General features: G+C 43.6%; 1 protein-coding gene across 1 annotated transcript in view; it reads left to right on the plus strand.

Annotated features, from left to right (window-relative positions):
* TG (thyroglobulin) overlaps nucleotides 1-17,893 on the plus strand; it is a 148,896-nt gene continuing 131,003 nt past the window's right edge. Inside the window, exons 1-9 of the mRNA XM_039715491.1 lie at nucleotides 1-78; nucleotides 2,082-2,190; nucleotides 3,055-3,152; nucleotides 3,611-3,814; nucleotides 4,036-4,195; nucleotides 8,533-8,639; nucleotides 9,739-9,882; nucleotides 12,392-12,577; nucleotides 15,828-16,886. Of these exons, the coding sequence (XP_039571425.1) occupies nucleotides 15-78; nucleotides 2,082-2,190; nucleotides 3,055-3,152; nucleotides 3,611-3,814; nucleotides 4,036-4,195; nucleotides 8,533-8,639; nucleotides 9,739-9,882; nucleotides 12,392-12,577; nucleotides 15,828-16,886 (2,131 nt within the window). The 5' untranslated portion in view covers nucleotides 1-14. The remainder of the gene's footprint in view (nucleotides 79-2,081; nucleotides 2,191-3,054; nucleotides 3,153-3,610; nucleotides 3,815-4,035; nucleotides 4,196-8,532; nucleotides 8,640-9,738; nucleotides 9,883-12,391; nucleotides 12,578-15,827; nucleotides 16,887-17,893) is intronic.

Here is a 17,893-nt window from a genome sequence, read left to right on the forward strand (position 1 = left end):
TCTCCCATTGCAGGATGGGCTCCATCCCATTTTGCACCCTCTGTTACTTTATTAGCATAGCAACAGCCAATATATTTGGTAAGTACACTTGTCCTTTTCCTCTGTCTGTGTCCAAGGGTGAATGATCTTTGTGCTGCTCTGTGTGTTATCCTGATGAAGTATATAATGATCTTGAATCTTGCATTCTGAAAATTAGGAGGTTATTGTGTGCTGTGCAAACTAAGGCTGGGCTCCTGGTTGAATACTAAACTATCAGGTTCTTTAAGTGGTCAGGCTTACCTGAGTTTGTACACCTGAATTTTAGGTGGGAAAAAAGAGTTTTCTCAAGGGCTAGAGAAGGAACACAGGTAAGAAAAGGTGCTGCTTCAGGGTTGTAGAGTTCCTCAATCACATCTACTTGTAGGTGCCATCATCTAATTTAGGCTTGAACCTAAAGATATTGGAGTCTGAGTACTGCCCCCAGTTCTTTGGCCTGAGTTTAATAGCCCTGCACAACCAGTGATTTGAATCACTGAATTAATTACTCATTTAACTCAGATGTCTTGGTAGACCCTCTCTAGCATTGCACAAAGAGATCTCCACACACCCTAGAGCAGCTGATGTTTGAGGTGAAAAGGGGGAGCTTTGCCTATGTGACGTTGTCTATAAATGAGATCACCTGAAATTTTTCAATATCATGAAAATTTTCACATGGTCTTAAGGGTACACAGTAAAAATTCAAGAAACAAATGTGATTGAGAAGCATTAGGAGCACAGGAACGGTCTGCAGCTGTAGAAGCTGCAGAAGGTCCATAAATTGCAAATTATTTCAGGCTGAAAAGCATTCAGAATACTTATGATGTATTTGCACTGCAGTGTGTGATCACACTCAGACCAAATACTGGCTTAAGCAAACATTTGGACTAAATTGCTGTGGGTTTGTTTGCTGTATTTTTATAAACTAATGCATGGTATTAAGAGCATGACATTCATCAGATTTTAAAGGATGAGGAAGGTGTCAGATCAACTAATCTGCTCTGTAAAAAGGAATTTTGAATTTCATCACTTTACGTTCTACACGTAAAACAGCAGCAAATACAGCTTTGAATGCATTAAAAATTTGCTAGATGGCTTCAGTAGTTGATCATTTGCCCCATTGAAAACTGAGAGTGCTCCTAATATGAATTAGTCTGATGCTACTGCTAGAAATTGATCATTTTTAAATCTTTAATGAGATTAAGAAGAAATACCTCTCCTTTTGGTGAAATAGTGAGTGACTTAACTTCAATAAAGGATAATTACTTAGAAAATTTAATAGTGGTGTATGTGGTTAAGCAAAGGGCTCTTTTGTGGTCATAGGCCCAACTAAGTAAAGAACCCCAAGTACCAGAAAATTGTAGCCAGGCCAGTAAAGAACAGAGCTGAGACTAACTAAACACAGGCCTGGGAAAGGGTTTCATGGCCATCTCCACCATGTGCTCATCCTGCAGCTGGCAGAGCAGTGGGTTTGTTCAGTACCTCTCTGTGCTGTTCCACATGAAATGCACACAGGGAGCAATGGAAAACAGCCAGGGAGGACCCCTGAACCTGTTCCCCTGCAGGTATTGTATTTGCAGGGTGCCCCAGTGATGGAAGGAATGATGAATCTGACTTCATGTTCTCAGAAGGCTAATTTATTATTTTATGATACTGTATTATATTAAAGAATACTAAACTAAACTATACTAAAGAATACGGAAAGGATACTCACAGAAGGCTAAAAAGAATGATAATGAAAACTCGTGACTCTCTCCAGAGTCCTGATACAGCTTGGCACTGGTTGGCCATTGAGTCAAAACAACTCACAGCAGAAACCAATGAAACAATAATCTGCTGGATAAACAATCTCCAACCACATTCCAAAGGAGCAAAACACAGGAGAAGCAAATGAGATAAAATTGTTTTCCTTTTTCTCTGAGGCTTCTCAGCTTCCCAGGAGAAAATCCTGGGCATAGGGATTTTTCTAGAGAATGTGAATGCCACATCCTGGCACTAACAGGGATTTGGTAGGAATGGCTTTGTGGTGGACCACCCTTAGGTGTTCATCTCCTTGCTGTTTTCAGAGTATCAGACCGACTCCCAGCTGTTGCGTCCATGTGAGCTGCAGAGGGAAGAGGCTTTTTCAGCAGGAGAAGCCTACGTTCCTCAGTGCTCAGAGGATGGCCAGTTCAGGTAATTCATCCCTGCTGTTAATGTGCTGCCATATGATGTGACCTTTTCTTGCTAATGGAAGTTTAACCTGTCTTGAAGAGCCACTGTATCAGTGAAATGGAGAATGAGGGGTACAGGAGACTTGAAGGGACTTCACTGAGCCATGTTGCAGATCCAGCCTCTCCCAAATGAATTCCCTGTTATGGGAAGTAATCTCTGAATTAAGAGGTCTATCTAAGATTAACAGGCTAATCTTGGCAGCATTATTTGCATGTCTAATACTTGGTGCAGTTTGCTGTCTTCCTACATGTGCTCATGGGTGAATGTTGTGTGCCAGCTGGCACAGCTCAGCCAAATGACTGAGAACTTATCTACCCTGCTCAGTGGCACAGTCAGGTTTCCTTCTAAAGGCACTGAAGGAACTAAAAAACACACAGGGAACGGTGATTTAGAGAGCAGCATGTTGCTTGAAGGTGCAAGAAACTAACAAGTTAAAGCTGAGGCTCTGTACAGATTGTAATTTCTCTACTATTATCTTTATTTTGCCTCTGGTGGCAGCTGTGACCATTCTAGATTTGACTTTGAAATTGTCTCAAAATGTTTGGTGAATCTCAGATAATGAGAATTAGGGTTCTGTCCAATGTGCTTGCTTCGTCAATGACTTCAATTCACCTCTCTGCAATTCCTGAAGAGTTCAGAGAATTACTAGAATTAAGGGCTCCCACTGATCAGAGTCACCAGAAATGCAGCTCGTGCCAGTTCCATTATTAGTGATTTTGAAGTATTTGATGTGGTTTGGTTTGCTTTATGGGTTTTTTTTAATGTCTGGTACTGACTGAGGACTCTGCACACACAAAATGAAATATTACTTTTGATGTTCTTTAGGACAGTCCAGTGCAGTAGGGATGGTCTTTCCTGTTGGTGTGTAGACGAGAACGGTGTTGAGGTTCCTGGCAGCAAACAGAATGGATATCCCATATCTTGTAAGTAAAGAGTTTCTATTTTTGCTCAGATTGAGTAAAGAACCATTTAAATCTGAATTTAAACTGCTGAAATCAAGAAAGGGCTAGCTCCAGACTTTGATGGACTCTAGTTTGTGGTATTTTGCTAGGTCTTTCTATTGGAATTTCTGGAATTTCTTCAAGGCTTATCATGGAAACCTGATACACCTGGGTGTCTGTATTTATGAAGGTCTCAGTAAGACAAATTATGAATGAAAGATTGATTTAGTGTAATGGCTTTTGAGTTGGAAACCTTCAGCCTCGTCTGTGGTGGGCTTCTCTATACCCATTTTCATAACCTCAAGTCCATCCATGTCCTCATGCCACCTGGGTGGCAGACTTAGAACTTGTAATTCTGAGGAAACTCAGATGTTGCCTCAATAAAGGACCGAGTGCCCAAGAAGAATCTTCCTCTAACAGTACCCTCTCTGATACTTCAGGCTTGTCCTTTTGCCAGCTGCAGAAGCAGAGGATCTTGGTGAGCCGATACATCAATGGCAGCAGCATCTCCTACATCCCTCAGTGCCTGGATTCAGGGGCTTTCGACCAGGTGCAGTGTGACATGGAGCTGGGGCAGTGCTGGTGTGTAGATCCAGAGGGAATGGAGATTTATGGCACCAGACAAAGAGGAAAGCCAGCACAGTGTAAGTGATATTCAACAAAATGATGGGGTTTGTGGGTTTGAAAGGCTTGGTGTGAATAGGGACCGATAAGATTACTGAGTCCAATTCCCTGCTCTTCACAAAAACAAGATGATGCACTGCAGTGTCCCTGCTCAATGCAACCGCCTTTTAAACAACAGGGTGACCATTCAACTCTTTCGGGGAATTAATGCACAAATAAGCATTGCCTCTTTTGTCATTAGGTCCAGGGAACTGTGAGATCCGAGACCGTCGCATCCTGCATGGGTTTGGGGAGAAGAGCCCACCACAGTGCTCAGCAGATGGAGAGTTTCTGCCTGTCCAGTGCAAGTTTGTCAACACAACAGACATGAGCATTTTTGATCTTGTTCATAGTTACAACAGGTAAGAGCTCAGGCTTCTGAATCAAGAATACAATATTGCAATACCCCTTCAAGACACCATCTGTCTGCTTTTTTGTGATTTTTGCTACGTGGAGCCCTTATTCTGTAACTGCACATGTTTTCCGTTAAAGAACGAACCAAGTGAAAAAACCTTTTTCTTCTGAATTAAATCTGCTGGTTAAAAAAAAATTAAAATATTCCATTCCTGCAGTCTAATTGGTATGTCCTCACACAGCACTGGATACCACATTGTGATCTGTAGTTGGAAAAGTAGCCAGGGCTACTTTTGAGACAGACAGACAACAGCAAATGAGAAAAATGCAGAAGGAACAGAGAAATTTGGATGTGTATATGAGGTAGGAATGACAATTCCATATAGGAGGTGAGAGCAGATGGAAAAATGATAACATAAAAAGCACCAGGGCTGCTCACATGGGTGAAACAGCAAATGATGAACAGCTTTGCTGGGGCACAACTGGCTTCAGGTGGTTGCAAAGGGTTGGGGAACGCTTCAGAACACCACATCAAATCCTTGTTTGTGGGGGCAGGAAGCAGTTTCCTGTGGAGGAGCTGGGAATTAATACTGTGATGGAGACACAGGGATGGGCAAGGGGAGCTGATGGGAGAGGAGTTTGTTTTGGTGCAGATGTTCAGGTTCTCCAGAGAAACCTTTCAGTGTCTCGTGAAGTGCCACTGACTTGGCACCTCAGTCAGCACCAGTTTACCTGGTGGAGGGCAGAACAGTAAACATCTCATTGTGACTTGACTCAGTAGCAGCAAAGATATTATATTGTAAACGTCAGTTTTGCTGTGTGGAGGGTTTTTTTTGTTTTTATTTTTAAATTTAAGTAAAACTGAAAGGTCTGAATGCACAGTGAAAATTTGTCAGAGCTTCAGGAGAGGCTATTTTGAGAGCAAAATAATCTGGCTCTTTTGTTTGCTGGTGTTGAAATACTAAAAAGCAACTACAGTGGAGAAATCAATGCTTTAAATTGACATTTTTTTCCTCCCACTGGGAGATTTGCTTGCAAAGACCTGCAAGATTGGATTTATTTTCTGTCCATGTAATGTAATTAATCACAGCGGGATCATTTCAGTCCCAGCTGTCTACCTTCTAATTATGGCATTGGCTTAACCTATTGCAATCATATCTGAGTATTTCAGGTCATTAATATATTTATTTTTACACTACTCTTGCCTGAAATGTCATTATTCCTTCCCCAAATCAGGGCAGAATATGGAGTTGAAAGGATGAGTTCCACAGCAAAGGACTGTAGCTGAACAGGGATTTTAACCCATATTTTATGTTCATATGGAACTAGTGGAGAAACTTTCTTTGGTTCCATAGACTGATTTTTAAAATGTAGACATATCATCTTACCTCTCTTTCCAAACAGTTTCCCTAGTTTCCCCCTTCATAAATATTCCAGAATAAGCCAGTGTGTTATACCACCCCCCCGCCAAACTAAGAAATGGGGAAATTCAGAAGTTTAGAGCTGAGACTTTCCCAAACAGAACACTTCCAAAAAGAAAGGTGAGCCCAAATTTCCTACCTCACCTGGAGGGCTTGGCTGCTGTTGTCTTTTCTGCATGGACTGTGTCCAGGTCCTGCCTGGATAGGCAGCCATTTGGAAATCCCTGTAGCAGATTGATGGGAATTATCAAAAAATCAAAAGCTAAGGAAGATTTTTACTTTCTTGTATAGTAAGTAGTGAGTTGACTTTGGTGGAAGCCAAGGGCAGAGACTTATATTTTTAAGGCCAACAACTTCACATTTATTTATTTTCCCGTATTTTTGAGTGTGAGCATTCTTGTTGAAACATACAGAAACACTAGAAATTTATCCATAACTTAAATCTAGTCACTTAAAAGTCCCAAAGGCTTTCCAAAAGTTGGTTGGGACTGGCTCTGAAAAATGGGGAATTCTATGTTAATGCTACTGATCTTGATGGCTGTTGTTAAAGAGTCTGAGAAAAAAAAATGTGGTGAGAATTGGGTTTTCCATATAAGGTGAGAAAAGTTTTGCCCTCTTGTTTATGTGGGCCTAATTTATATCTGTTTGTAATTTATGTAGCTTTACTCTCAACTTGGAACAAAAATAACCAGAGTGATGAGATGTGACTACACATCTGCCCCATATAAAACAGTGTGTGTGAATTTTTAATGTTGGAAATGAAAGAAAGCAGGATGCAGAGTTTTTCCATTGAATCCTCTTTCACTCAGATAGAGGCTGAGATGCTGGGGTGATGAGTTCCAAGGACATGAGCAGTGCAGAAAAAAGATCATATTCCTGACTGGGCAGTGATAATCCAGGGCAGCTGAAAGGTCTTAAAATACCCCAAGTTGTTTCTGCCCATGTGCACACTGAACACTATAAGAATATGCTATTTATGTGTTCATATTTAAATGGTATTGTTTTCATGCCGGCAGAAGTCCCTCTGTGCTCTGAAGTGTGATATTTTGATCTCTCTCAGCATGCCGGTGTCAGCAGTGGAGCAGGTTTTGACAATCCAAAGTGGAGGGAGTCAGCACTTTTAATTTGATGATGTGGAAAGGTGCCAGAGCAAAGCAGCTCTGCACAGGGATGTACAAATTCTGACAGGAGCACTGCTGGGAAACACTGGGACAACCCTGAGGTCACAGCCCCTTCCTCTGACAGAGGTGCTGTTGCTTTGGGCATTCCCAAGGTTGTGCTTTGATATCCTATGGAAGCAGAAACATCTTCAGCTCTCCTGACAGGAGATGTGGAGCTCCCAGGAGTCACCTCTCCTATGAAGAGAGAGTCCACCCTGGAGAAGAGAAGGCTCTTGAGAGACTTTACAGCATCGTTCAATATCTAAAGGGGGTTACAAGAGAGGTGGAGAAGGACTTTTAACAAATGCAGTAGTGTTAGAATAAAGGGGAATGGCTTTGGACTGAGAGAGAGTAGGTTTAGATTTAGATATTTGGAATAAATTCTTTCCTGTGAGAGTGCTGAGGCGCTGGCACAGGTTACCTGCAGGAGATGTGGGTGCACCATCCTTAGGAGTGTTGGAGGCCAAGGCTGGATGGGACCCTGAGCAACCTGGTCTAGTGGAAGCAGCCCCTGCCCATGGCAGGGGGGTTGGAGCTAGGTAGTCTTCAAGGTTCCTTCCAACCCGGAATAGTCTATGATTCAGGCAAAGTCTTGGAGGTGGCAAAGGCCCCTTGGTCTGCTCAGCTGAGCACCAGCTCTGAGCCAGACAAGCATTTCACTGCTGTTCTCAGGCTACACATTCTAGAGCATTGCTGAGGCTGCTGGAGTGTGGCACTGAATTGAGCCTGGTCACAGTTTCACAGGGAGGCTGTGAACTGCTTTTCCCCAGTTAATCAGTGCCTAACCCACCACTATTCTTATTGCTGAGTGTCCACCCTTGGTAAAAATCTAATTTGTGTAACTCTCTGAAGGTGTTGAGCAGAAAATCCAACTTCCTTGTTGCTGGGTTTTTCCAAATAAGCCACATGCAGCTGGGACACCACACCTTTATAGTATTTCAGGGTAAGAGGATGTGTCCATAAAATAATATGATTGCTTTAGAACATGGCACTTTGAAACTAGAACTTGAAACTTATCTTTTGCTTGGAGAAACCCTAGGACATCTGTCAGTTTAGACCACATTTATTATGTTTTTTCCAACTTGTACCCTATTAAGTTTCTTTCTTAAATAATTGCTTTGCTGGAATCTGGCAGTTGTCACTCCTAGAATATTACACTGGAAACCATCTCTTTGATCTCCAGGAGCCAAAGTCAGTCTTGTTTCATATTAAAATCCTATTCTCCTTCTTCTTAATCTGTTGAGCCATGCCTTGAAAATGAAAGATATTAGCGAGGTTTTTATCAGCTTTTGTACTTAATTCAGTGCAGAAATTGTACGTGGCATGTAAGGAAGGGGAAGCAACCTGGTTTTTTAGGCATTCTGCCATCTCATGCAGATTTGTGGAAGGAGCTAATGAATGAGTGTTGTAATAACATTAAGCCAACACCCATCTATTTTACACTTTTTGACAGGCTTCTGAAGATGAGAATAGACTTGAAAGTGGGTTAGATGCTGGGTACATGCTTAGGAGAGCTCAGAAATCTGTTTGAAGGGGGATTATCCACTGTTTGTTTAGAAAAATGGCATTTAGGAAAGTTGCTATCCTGCTGAAACAACACTCTGGATCATGTCAGAGCCTGGTTGCCAAAAGGAGACCAACGCCTTCTGTAGTGGCCTTGTGCTCTGCAAACGTCCTTCTCCTACAAAATCAGGAACAGCTGATTCTTTGTTGTGGTTGATGGGCCTCCCTGGGCTCTTCACACCATGCTACTTTTTATTCCAGGCTCCCAAAGGCTTTCCAAAAGTTCAGCTCGGTGAGGGAAGCGTTCCCGGAGATCTCTGGGTACTGTTACTGCGTGGACAGCCTGGGGAGGGAGTTAGCAGACACAGGTGAGTGCCTTCCAGCATCTCAGCCTCTCATCTGGGAGGTGTTGCATTCCCAAGGGAAAGGACAAATAACAGCTGCCAGTCTTCAGATTCATTTGGAAGTTCACCTTCACTCTTACAAGGGGTAAGAGCAATGTGACCAGTGTGATGCCCATGGGAAGGGCTGGAGCTCACTAATGAAATCCCACCCTTTGGAGCAGAGCTTTGGTCAGCAACGAGTGGGATTGGTGCCTGGGAGTTAATCCTGTCCTCTTTGGGATGTGGAATGGGATTTCTGAATGCCCGCTTTCTGCCCACACTAGGAAGCTGTGTCATATTTGATATGTCTATTAGCAAATCCAGGGGAATATGAAGGGCCTGAAGAATGAACTCTTTTCTTCTTGCTTAGGTAGAATCTAAAAAAAAATTGTTTGGGTTGGAAAAGACCTTTAAAGAACATCTAGTCCAACCTGTCTACAATGGGCAGGGACATCCTCTTCTCTCATAACCTCAGGATTTAGGCATGTTAATAGTTGATGGGATGCTTTAGAAGAAAGAATGTTCTTTTTTCAGCAAGGAGAAATGAGGAGGTTGAGAATTTCCAGACTTTCTTAGATACTGTGGTTTTAATTTTCAATTTTTTTTAAAGGGGAAAAATACAAAGCACAATAGTTTGAAATTTAGATGATAGACGAGAACTTCAAAATTTAATTCCAGAAAAGAAAGACATTCTCCAAAAATCTGTGCACTCGGAGAAACTATTAAATATCTTGGTTTTTAGTATGCAACCAAAATGACTTGTACTTGGTTTTGGTAACATCTGTTTCCAAAATTTAATAGATTTGTGTACTGCAGGCTGAACCTAACAAAACCACAGCCTATAGCCAGGTATGGGATGTTTCTCCTGCTTGTTTTGGTAGATGTCAAGACATAAAGGTGGTGCCTGGGCACCCAGCACTGGGTGCAGGGTGTGGTGCCTTAGGGTTATGCAGTGTAACTTCACATTTGACTTGTTTCAGAACTGGATTTATTTTTCCTGAGAATCTCCCAGCTTTGCTCTTCTGGGGTAAGGGTAACTTCTGTCTTCAAAGCAGGCCCTGTGCTAAACGTCTGTCTTTCCCAGGCCTGGAGCTGCTGCTTGATGAAGTTTACGATACGGTTTTCTCGGTGCCGGAGCCTGCCCGCACCTTCACGGAGAGCAGCCTCCTTCGGATCCTGCAGAGGCGATTCCTGGGGGTCCAGCTGGCCACCTCTGGCAGGTTCAGGTGTAAGTAGCACCCAGGAGATGTCCTGTGAATCAGGTGGCAGTTCTGGAACTTTCATGTGATAGCTACTATTGGGGAGAGTTGTTCTAAGACTTTTTTGCTGTAAAAACGTATAATATCACAGTTCCAATGCAAGAATCAAGGTCCCTGAATTGTAGATGGGTTTTATCCTCTGCACTGTACATTCTTTACAAACAGATTGTCCCTGTCTTCTGATCAATGCTTTCCCATGTGCCTGCAGATCCCACTGCTTGAAATCCCATGAACTCTCCATGTCTCCTGCCCTGAGATTATGGAGATTGATTTGTTGATTTATTAAATTAAAAGCCTGAGAAAATGCTCCCTAATTTATGTTGGAACACTCAGGAGGAGGAAGGATTTTACACTGACCACAACACACTCCATTCCCAGGAGGCCACACAAGAGTTTGTAGAGCCTTGGCCAGCAAGGCTGAACTTTTGGATCTGCCCTTGGGCCCATTCCTTCCCTGGTCAGGGCAGGCGTGTGGGGAGAGAGTTTCTCCACCTACAGGCAATGAACTCTGCAGGACAAGAGGTCAGGTACCTCCTCCCTCCTAGACCAGAGCCCAAAGCAAACTGCCTTGGCTGGGGAGAGTTTGAATCTCCTGTGTGATACTTCATCCTCCCATCCAAAGTCCCAAACTCCTCTGGCATTGCTTTCTGACTCTTGCTAAGGAGTTGCATCACCAGAAATATTAAGCAGATACTGATGTCAGTCTTTTGGCCATATAGTCACACAGTTTTTCTGGCTTTGGGACAAAGCTGATCCTTCTGGGGAGTTTTCAAGGCATCTTTCCTCTGCTCTGCACAGTGGTTCTGGCTTAGCTCTGGCTGTAGCTGGGGTTGCAGCAGCTGTCAGCACAGATGAAGCTGTACCAGCCACAAGATGGAGATGTGACTTCGTTCATCAGCCACCGAGGGGGTGCTCTGGTGACTTAGGAAGCTCTCACATGAATCCACTCAAACTGGGGAAGTTGTCAGAGTCCCCTGGATGAACAGGTTGCTCTGACACGGTGCACTTGCTGCCTCTCTCAGGTAGCTGGGTATAGCTGGAAAGTTCTTGAAGGCGAGAAGTGTTTAGGCTGTAGGATTGCAGGTTAATAGAAGCAAGCAAAATTTCTGTTCAGAGGGTGAAGTCTTGTATTGGAAATATTATACCCCAGAAAATTTTCTTGCTGGATTTTTGCCCTCTCTGCCTTTAAGACCAGTTTGACAGGAATAGGGTCTTCAGATCCCTGCAGAGGAAATGGAAAAACTGGGAGAAATAGAGAAATTCTCAGCCCAAAATTCCACAGTCAGATGCAGATCTGTTTGCAGTAGCAATGCCTCATTCTCTCCAGAAACATTGATGTTTGCCTTCAAATCAGTCCCCCACGCTCTACATGTCTCTGTTGACCAACTTTCCTTTTGATCTAAAGGCTAGAGCTCCCCTAGCTTCCACCATGGTTCCCTGGGAGAAATATTCCTGCTCTACCTACTTGCAACTATGGCCAAAAAATGTGTTGAGGCTTTATCTTCTGTTTAGTTTTCAGAAATTAATACCTACAGTAGAAAACCATGGGGCAAATTCTTCATGGGAAAAGAGGATGGGGAATTCAGATTTTGAGCTAGTACTTGATGCATCACAGGAAGCGATCAGGAAGTTAAATTCTTTTCCTCTTTTTTTTTTTTCTCTCAAACAGGCAAACAATGGGATCAAACAGAGGTGGCTCTATGTAGCAGTGTGGTTTTTTTAGTTTTATTCATATGCTTACTGTTTGATTTGTAATTTTGTAATTTCCTTATGCTGTCCTTTTTCTGCCTTTAGAGTGGCACAGGTTTCCCATTTTGTATCTTATACCTAAAACTAGACTTGCTCCCTCGTTATTTAGTTTAGTTAAGTGTTGGTTTTTCTGTTTGCTACCTAGCTACTCCATGCCAAGTTTTAAACCCCATTCCCTTTCCAGGTGTTAGCCCCTTTTGTCCCTGCCCTTTCCCCAGAACCTTCCTTACTACCTCCTTCCATTAAATGTCAATCTCTCCCCGAACCTGCCTTCCCCCTAGAAGTTTTGTATTTTTTGTATTATTTTGTCAGTTTTGTATTTTTCCAAACCCCATTAGTTTACTGAAGCTGTTCTCCTCCCTTGAAATTCTTTATTAGTTTACACATTGTATTCCCCTCCTTGCTTTTTCACCCCTAGTTTTCCTGATTAGTTAAAGATTATATCCTCCCCTGAGACCTCTCCCCATTTATAAGCTATTGTCTGCCCTCAGTTTGGGGTCCTGGAATGCTGGGGAGGGGGAGTTTTGCCATTGAATAAATTTATCCCAGTTCCACCCCAGGACCCGTGGTGCTGCTCTTTTGTTTCCGCGCCGCGTCTCCACTGGTAACTGGAATTCAGCGGAGCTCAAAGGGGGATCTGTCGCACCCCCTGTCACCATCTATCCGGGACACGCGGCAGCTCTGAAACTTTGGACTTTCCCTGCTTGACGCTTGCTGTTTTCCCTGCAGGCCCCTCGAGGTGCGAGGCCGAGCGCGCGGCAGCGCTGCGCTTCCAGCAGCCCTGGGCGCCGGCCTGCGCGGCCGGCGGGGCCTACGCGGGCCTGCAGTGTCACCCGCGGGGACAGTGCTGGTGCGTGGACCCCCGCGGCCGAGAGGTGCCGGGCACAAGGAGGCGAGGGCAGCCCCCGGCCTGTGGTACGTGTGAGATTTGCCAAGGGAAACATCTCTCGTTGTCTTTAGAAGGGAACAGAGCAGACCAGATCCTTTCTCGGCTCTGGCAGGTTCTGGTGTTCAAAGATCTTGGAACCTTCCCACGGTTAAGAGTCACGTTCTAATAAATTATTAAATATCATACTGCTTTTATTTTCTGCTGTGCTCTTTCTTTAGCCTTTTAGTTTTGCATGTAGCAAGGCTTTTCTTTCCAGCTCTGGTACCTGCCTATCGACTCCAGGAATTGATGTGTTAAGTGAGAATATCTGGTGTAATATAAGGAAGCAAGTGATTTTGATTTTGTGTTTTACCTCCTTCCTTTGGTAAAATACTGTGGAATCTCATCTCCCATTCTGACTGCTTTTTTTTCCAACTCTGTCACTGTATGTTTTGCCATGAAAACTTCCAAATCCTGTAAAAAACCACCCAACAAACAATTCAGAGAAGATGTATAGGTTAGGGCTTTGAGAGATTCCACAGAGAATACACCATCAAATCAGTGCCCCAAATGGAAACGACAGCAGAAATGTTCAGGGGCCAGAGGGGAGGAGGAAAGTTAAAAACCTTTGCTCTGAAGTGCATTACCTAAATACTCAGGATTGTGCTGGAGGGCTGGGGCACAGGGTCTTAAAGTGGGGGCTGCCCTGGGGGAAGGCACTTGCTGCGTCTGTGAGACACACACAGCTTCCCATGCAGCTGAAAAAGGAGGAATCTGCCCTAGGTGTCACAGCTCCAAGTGCTCAGAGCGCTCTGGGCACACACAGGCTTGCTGTGAAATGAAAACTTCAGCATGCCTTCAAGGCTGATCACCAAGGATATTACAAGGGAACCTCTGAGAGGCCTTGCCATATGTTGGAGCTGGTTGTTTTCTCTTTGAGTATGCTTTGCTGAGCCCTCCTGATCTTTTTTTTTTTTTTTTTTTTTTTGTGGGGAGGGGGTGAAGAAAGGGGGGCGATGCCTTCAGGCTGCTTGCAGCTTTTATTGGCAGACTCAGGAAATTTAAGCAGGGAAAAATTTCTGCAGAGGTTTCACAGATTAACTCCTGAGAAGGTATGAGGTTATGGCTGGAGTCTTCAGATAGCTACATGCCGTGTGTGTGTCTCCAGTTCTCCTCTGTTTCATTTTGTGTTCAAAACCCGTGTAGGTGTGGTACTTAGGGAAACAGTTTATTGGTGGGCCTGGCAGTGCTGGGTTAATGATTAGACTCAATAACCTTACAGGTCTTTTCCAAACTTAATGATTTTGTGATTGTTTAATGTCTTTGGCTCTCACACTCAGCAGTGTTAACACTGGAGGAGTCAGAGCACCAGGCAGTCCTGATAGGGATGTGCTTATTTTCAAACTTTTTGCAGTAGATTCATGCCAGCAGTGCCTTTGGTGTTTATTCTTTCTTCCTCTGTTTTGATTTGATTCAACAGTGGGTAGGAGGGGAGAGTGTTTATGACCCGTGATCCTACATTTGTTTCATATTACTGTTCTTGTGGAATTGTGGCTTACACTAACTTATTGGCCCTCTGAGGAATGTTCTTCATCCCTCCAACCACCAAGAGCCAACATTGAAAACAGAAGGGGCCCATCCTACAGAAAGTTCTTTTACAAAGGAACTTGTGGGAAGGGGCCCTGAGCTCCTGTCAGGAACTGCAGAGCACGACAAGGGTGCAAAAGCAGCAGTGAGAAAGATGTCAATCACAGAACATCAGATTACTTGCTTAGATTTTTAGCAGCTTTTTAGGTTTCCAGCTTTTATCCTTGTTGCTAACAGGATTTGTGACTGCTTTATCATATTGCTTGGTTGTGGAATAAATGGAGATGGAGTGGGCAGCCCGAGGGAGCTGGTGCTGGAGCAGACTAAAACTGCTTATCCATCTTGTCCCCTACAGGGACAGCAGTGGTGCTGAGTAAGAAAGACTGAGAAACATGGAAAATGCACATAACTTCCAAATATCCTCCTGCAGGTGGGAGATGCCCCAGATTGGATGCTGATCATTGTGTTCAGCCCTCCCCTATGGAGTTATCTTCTAGGGATTTGCCTAATTGCCCTCTAACCTTTTATCCTTCCTAGCACTCTCTGGCAATAAATTTCATTATCATAATTATGTGCTCTACATCTGGTCTTCTCTGTACTGTGAGAAATACTGAATAATAATTGTCTATTGTGAATGATGTGGAGAATCCTGTTTTTTAAAAGACCTTTTTCATATTTTTTTGTCCAGGCTGAATGTTCTCTTGTACTGGAAAAGCTGTTCTGTCCTCAAAATATTTTTGTCTCCCCTTCTCTATAGTTCTGCTACTTTTGCCTCCCTTTTCTATAATTCTACTTTCCAAGGACAGGTAACTGTGTGGCATGTGAGTTATAAGCTGCTGTGTGCATTCCAGAGATGCAGTCAGTGCCATAACCATGCTGTCTGTCTGATTCTTGGTGTCTTTATATTTACCAAGTCTTTCCTTATTTGCTTTCTTTTGAGCCCTAAGCTTTGTCCTTCTGCACTGATGTGTTGCATCCTAACTTGTAGCTGTTGCTCCCTGTGTATCAGTGCACAGATGGGGTGGATGCAGCTACACCTGTGACACAGCTTAGCCCAAGATATGGGTGCCCAGGGCCACTGTTGGTACCCTCAATGTGCTGACATTTGACTGTTTTTTTTTAAATTCTGTATTTTTTTTCCCTTAGAGCTCATTCATTAATGCCATCTGGTCCTTAGCACTATGTTACTGCTAATTTTAACAATTTATTTTCAAACCTCTTGCAATAAACACCTCACTATGAAACTGAAGATCTAGTTAAGAAACTTCCATAAATTTCTCATTGGTCGATATTGTTTAAAATAACTTTGTGTTCTTCCACAATCTATTTCTCATTCTTACGTTCCCACATTTCACTTGGATCACTGGAGTTTTTTATTAGCAGCAGGCATCCTACTAGAGTGCTAAAATATTTGGAAAAGACATTTTTCATTCTTTCAGCCATGGGAACAGGGATGAGAATTTACATTGGGAAGCAACAGAACCAGTAAAACTCCACAGAGCAGAGAATTCAGCAGTGGTGAAGGAATGCTTCTTTTCATTTTGGGTCTTGACTGGAGAATTTTATTTGTAGACCATAGGCACTAACATTTCAAATTCCTTAAAAATACGCATGATGCATAGTTGAGAAGCAGTTGAGAATCTATACTTTAATTTTTTCTTTTCTGGATGTTCCAAAATGTACTTTTTTCTTTTTTAAAACTCTCTCTAGGTGAGGAGCAATCGTGCATCTCCGAGCGGCGACGGGCCTTGTCGAGGCTCCTCTATGGCCCTGCTGGGTACTTCAGTCAGTCCAGTTTGTTTTCCACTCCAGATAAGCAGTCAGACAAAACTGATGGCTTTTCAAGGCCCTGCCCTCCCTCTTTCAAGGAGCTGTTTCTGGACTCTGGATTGTCATCCCCGCTTGCACAAAGCCGGTTTGCCAGCCAGACTCCTGAGCTGGAGGCCACCCTTAGTGAAGCCGTCACAGGGATGTTCCCATCGAGGGAACTGGCTCGAGTGGCACTGCAATTCACTGCCAATCCAAAGCGCTTCCAAGAAAACCTCTTTGGAGGAAGGTTCTTGAAGAATTTGATCCAGTTTAACTTCACAGGGGTGCTTGGCACTAGTGGGAAGTACAGCATTGGCCAGTTTTTCCCACAGGCGAATCTGTCAGGGATGGGTAATGGCCCTCTGGAATCAGCTGAGGCATTTTCACTGGAGGTGTCAAAGGGGAGCTCCATTTTGAGTAAACCTCTTGTGAGCAGCTTTGGCCACACAGTAACTCTGCAGGACAATCAGAATCGGATGAAATTCCTTTCTTCTCTCCTGGAACTACCACAGTTCTTTACTTTTCTTCAGCAAGTAATTTCTGTCCCTGAAAGCATTGCTGAAGATTTAGGTGAAGTGGTGAAACTAGCACTGGGATCCAGAGGCTGTGGTGAGGACCCAAGGGACCTGTTTGTTCCAGCATGCACCAAGGAGGGGAGGTATGAGGAGGTTCAGTGCTATGCAGGAGAGTGCTGGTGTTTGGACACTTTGGGTAAGGAGGTTCCAGGCTCAAGACGTCAAGGCAAACGCCCAAGGTGTCCCACTGAGTGTGAGAAGCAAAGGAGAAACCTGAAAAATCTGAAGCAAAGCCTGCCTGCGGGGTCAGATCTCTTTATTCCCTCTTGTACTGAGGATGGAGACTTTCTGCCACTCCAGTGTTATGGAACAAATTGCTTCTGTGTCGATTTGAATGGCAAGACTATTCCAGGAATCAGGGGGAAAGCTGGAAAGCCGATGCAATGTATGTCTTAAGGACTGGGAATTTAAAGATGCTTTCTTTTTTATTATAATTCAATGGTTCTTTCTTCATATCTGATTACATCTGGAAATAAATAGATGATGTATGCCAATGTCTCCGAACAGGAATGCAAGCCAGCTTTACAGTGTGTGTCAGCCTTGATATCCCCAGTCCCAAAGGCAGTCAGGGTGTAGAGTGGGCACACTCAAAGCAGAGGAGCCTGAGGTTTTGCCTGGTTACTGAATGTGTCATTGGCATGTCTCTACCTTTGTGTGCAGCTGGAGTGTGTGCTCCTGATGCCCAGGAGACCTGGAGCATCCATGGAACTGAATGTGACTCCTGCCTGGTGCAAAAGCCCTTTTACTTCCAGACCAAGGCACCTGGGCACAGTCACTGGCTCATCTTTTCGTAATAATTTAAGATTTTCAGTGCCTTGATCTATGAACTTGATTTAGTCTTTTTAGTTCAAGAATATATCCTCAAATTGATATGATATCACTGGACTCCAGACATAGGAGGGGGATTCAATGGCTGGTAGGTTTCTCATAAGTTACAAAGTCAGGCCAAAAAGGTGAGCTGCAAATGACTTCTGACACCAGGTTGATAGACTATGAACTGCCTGTACTTGCCCTTTTTTTTTCTGGAATAGGAAGAAAGATGGAAGCACAGAGGCAGTGAATATTTGTCTTTCAAGTTTCTGTGAACTGACAACAACACATCATCAGGGAGAATAGTCCAAGAGGAGAGTCTGCTCCTCATTTTGGGGGAAATAGCAGTGTCCAGCAGTTGAGAGTGGTGCATAGTGAGGGAGCTGCTTTGAATGGTAGTTTGCAGAAGTAGTGGGGAGTTAGTTGTAATGATCTGAATTGAGAGGGGATTTATGTCTAACAACCCATCTGTAATGCAATCTAAAATAAGAAGGTTCAGAATTCTCTGGTGCTCAAAAGAAGATGAGCTCCCATGGTTGGCTGGGTTTGTAGAGCTGCATGGTGGCAAAGTAAAATTTGGCT

This window comes from Passer montanus, unplaced genomic scaffold (assembly GCF_014805655.1).
Source record: "Passer montanus isolate IOZ18808 unplaced genomic scaffold, ASM1480565v1 scaffold33, whole genome shotgun sequence".
NCBI classification, from domain to species: Eukaryota; Metazoa; Chordata; class Aves; order Passeriformes; family Passeridae; genus Passer; species Passer montanus.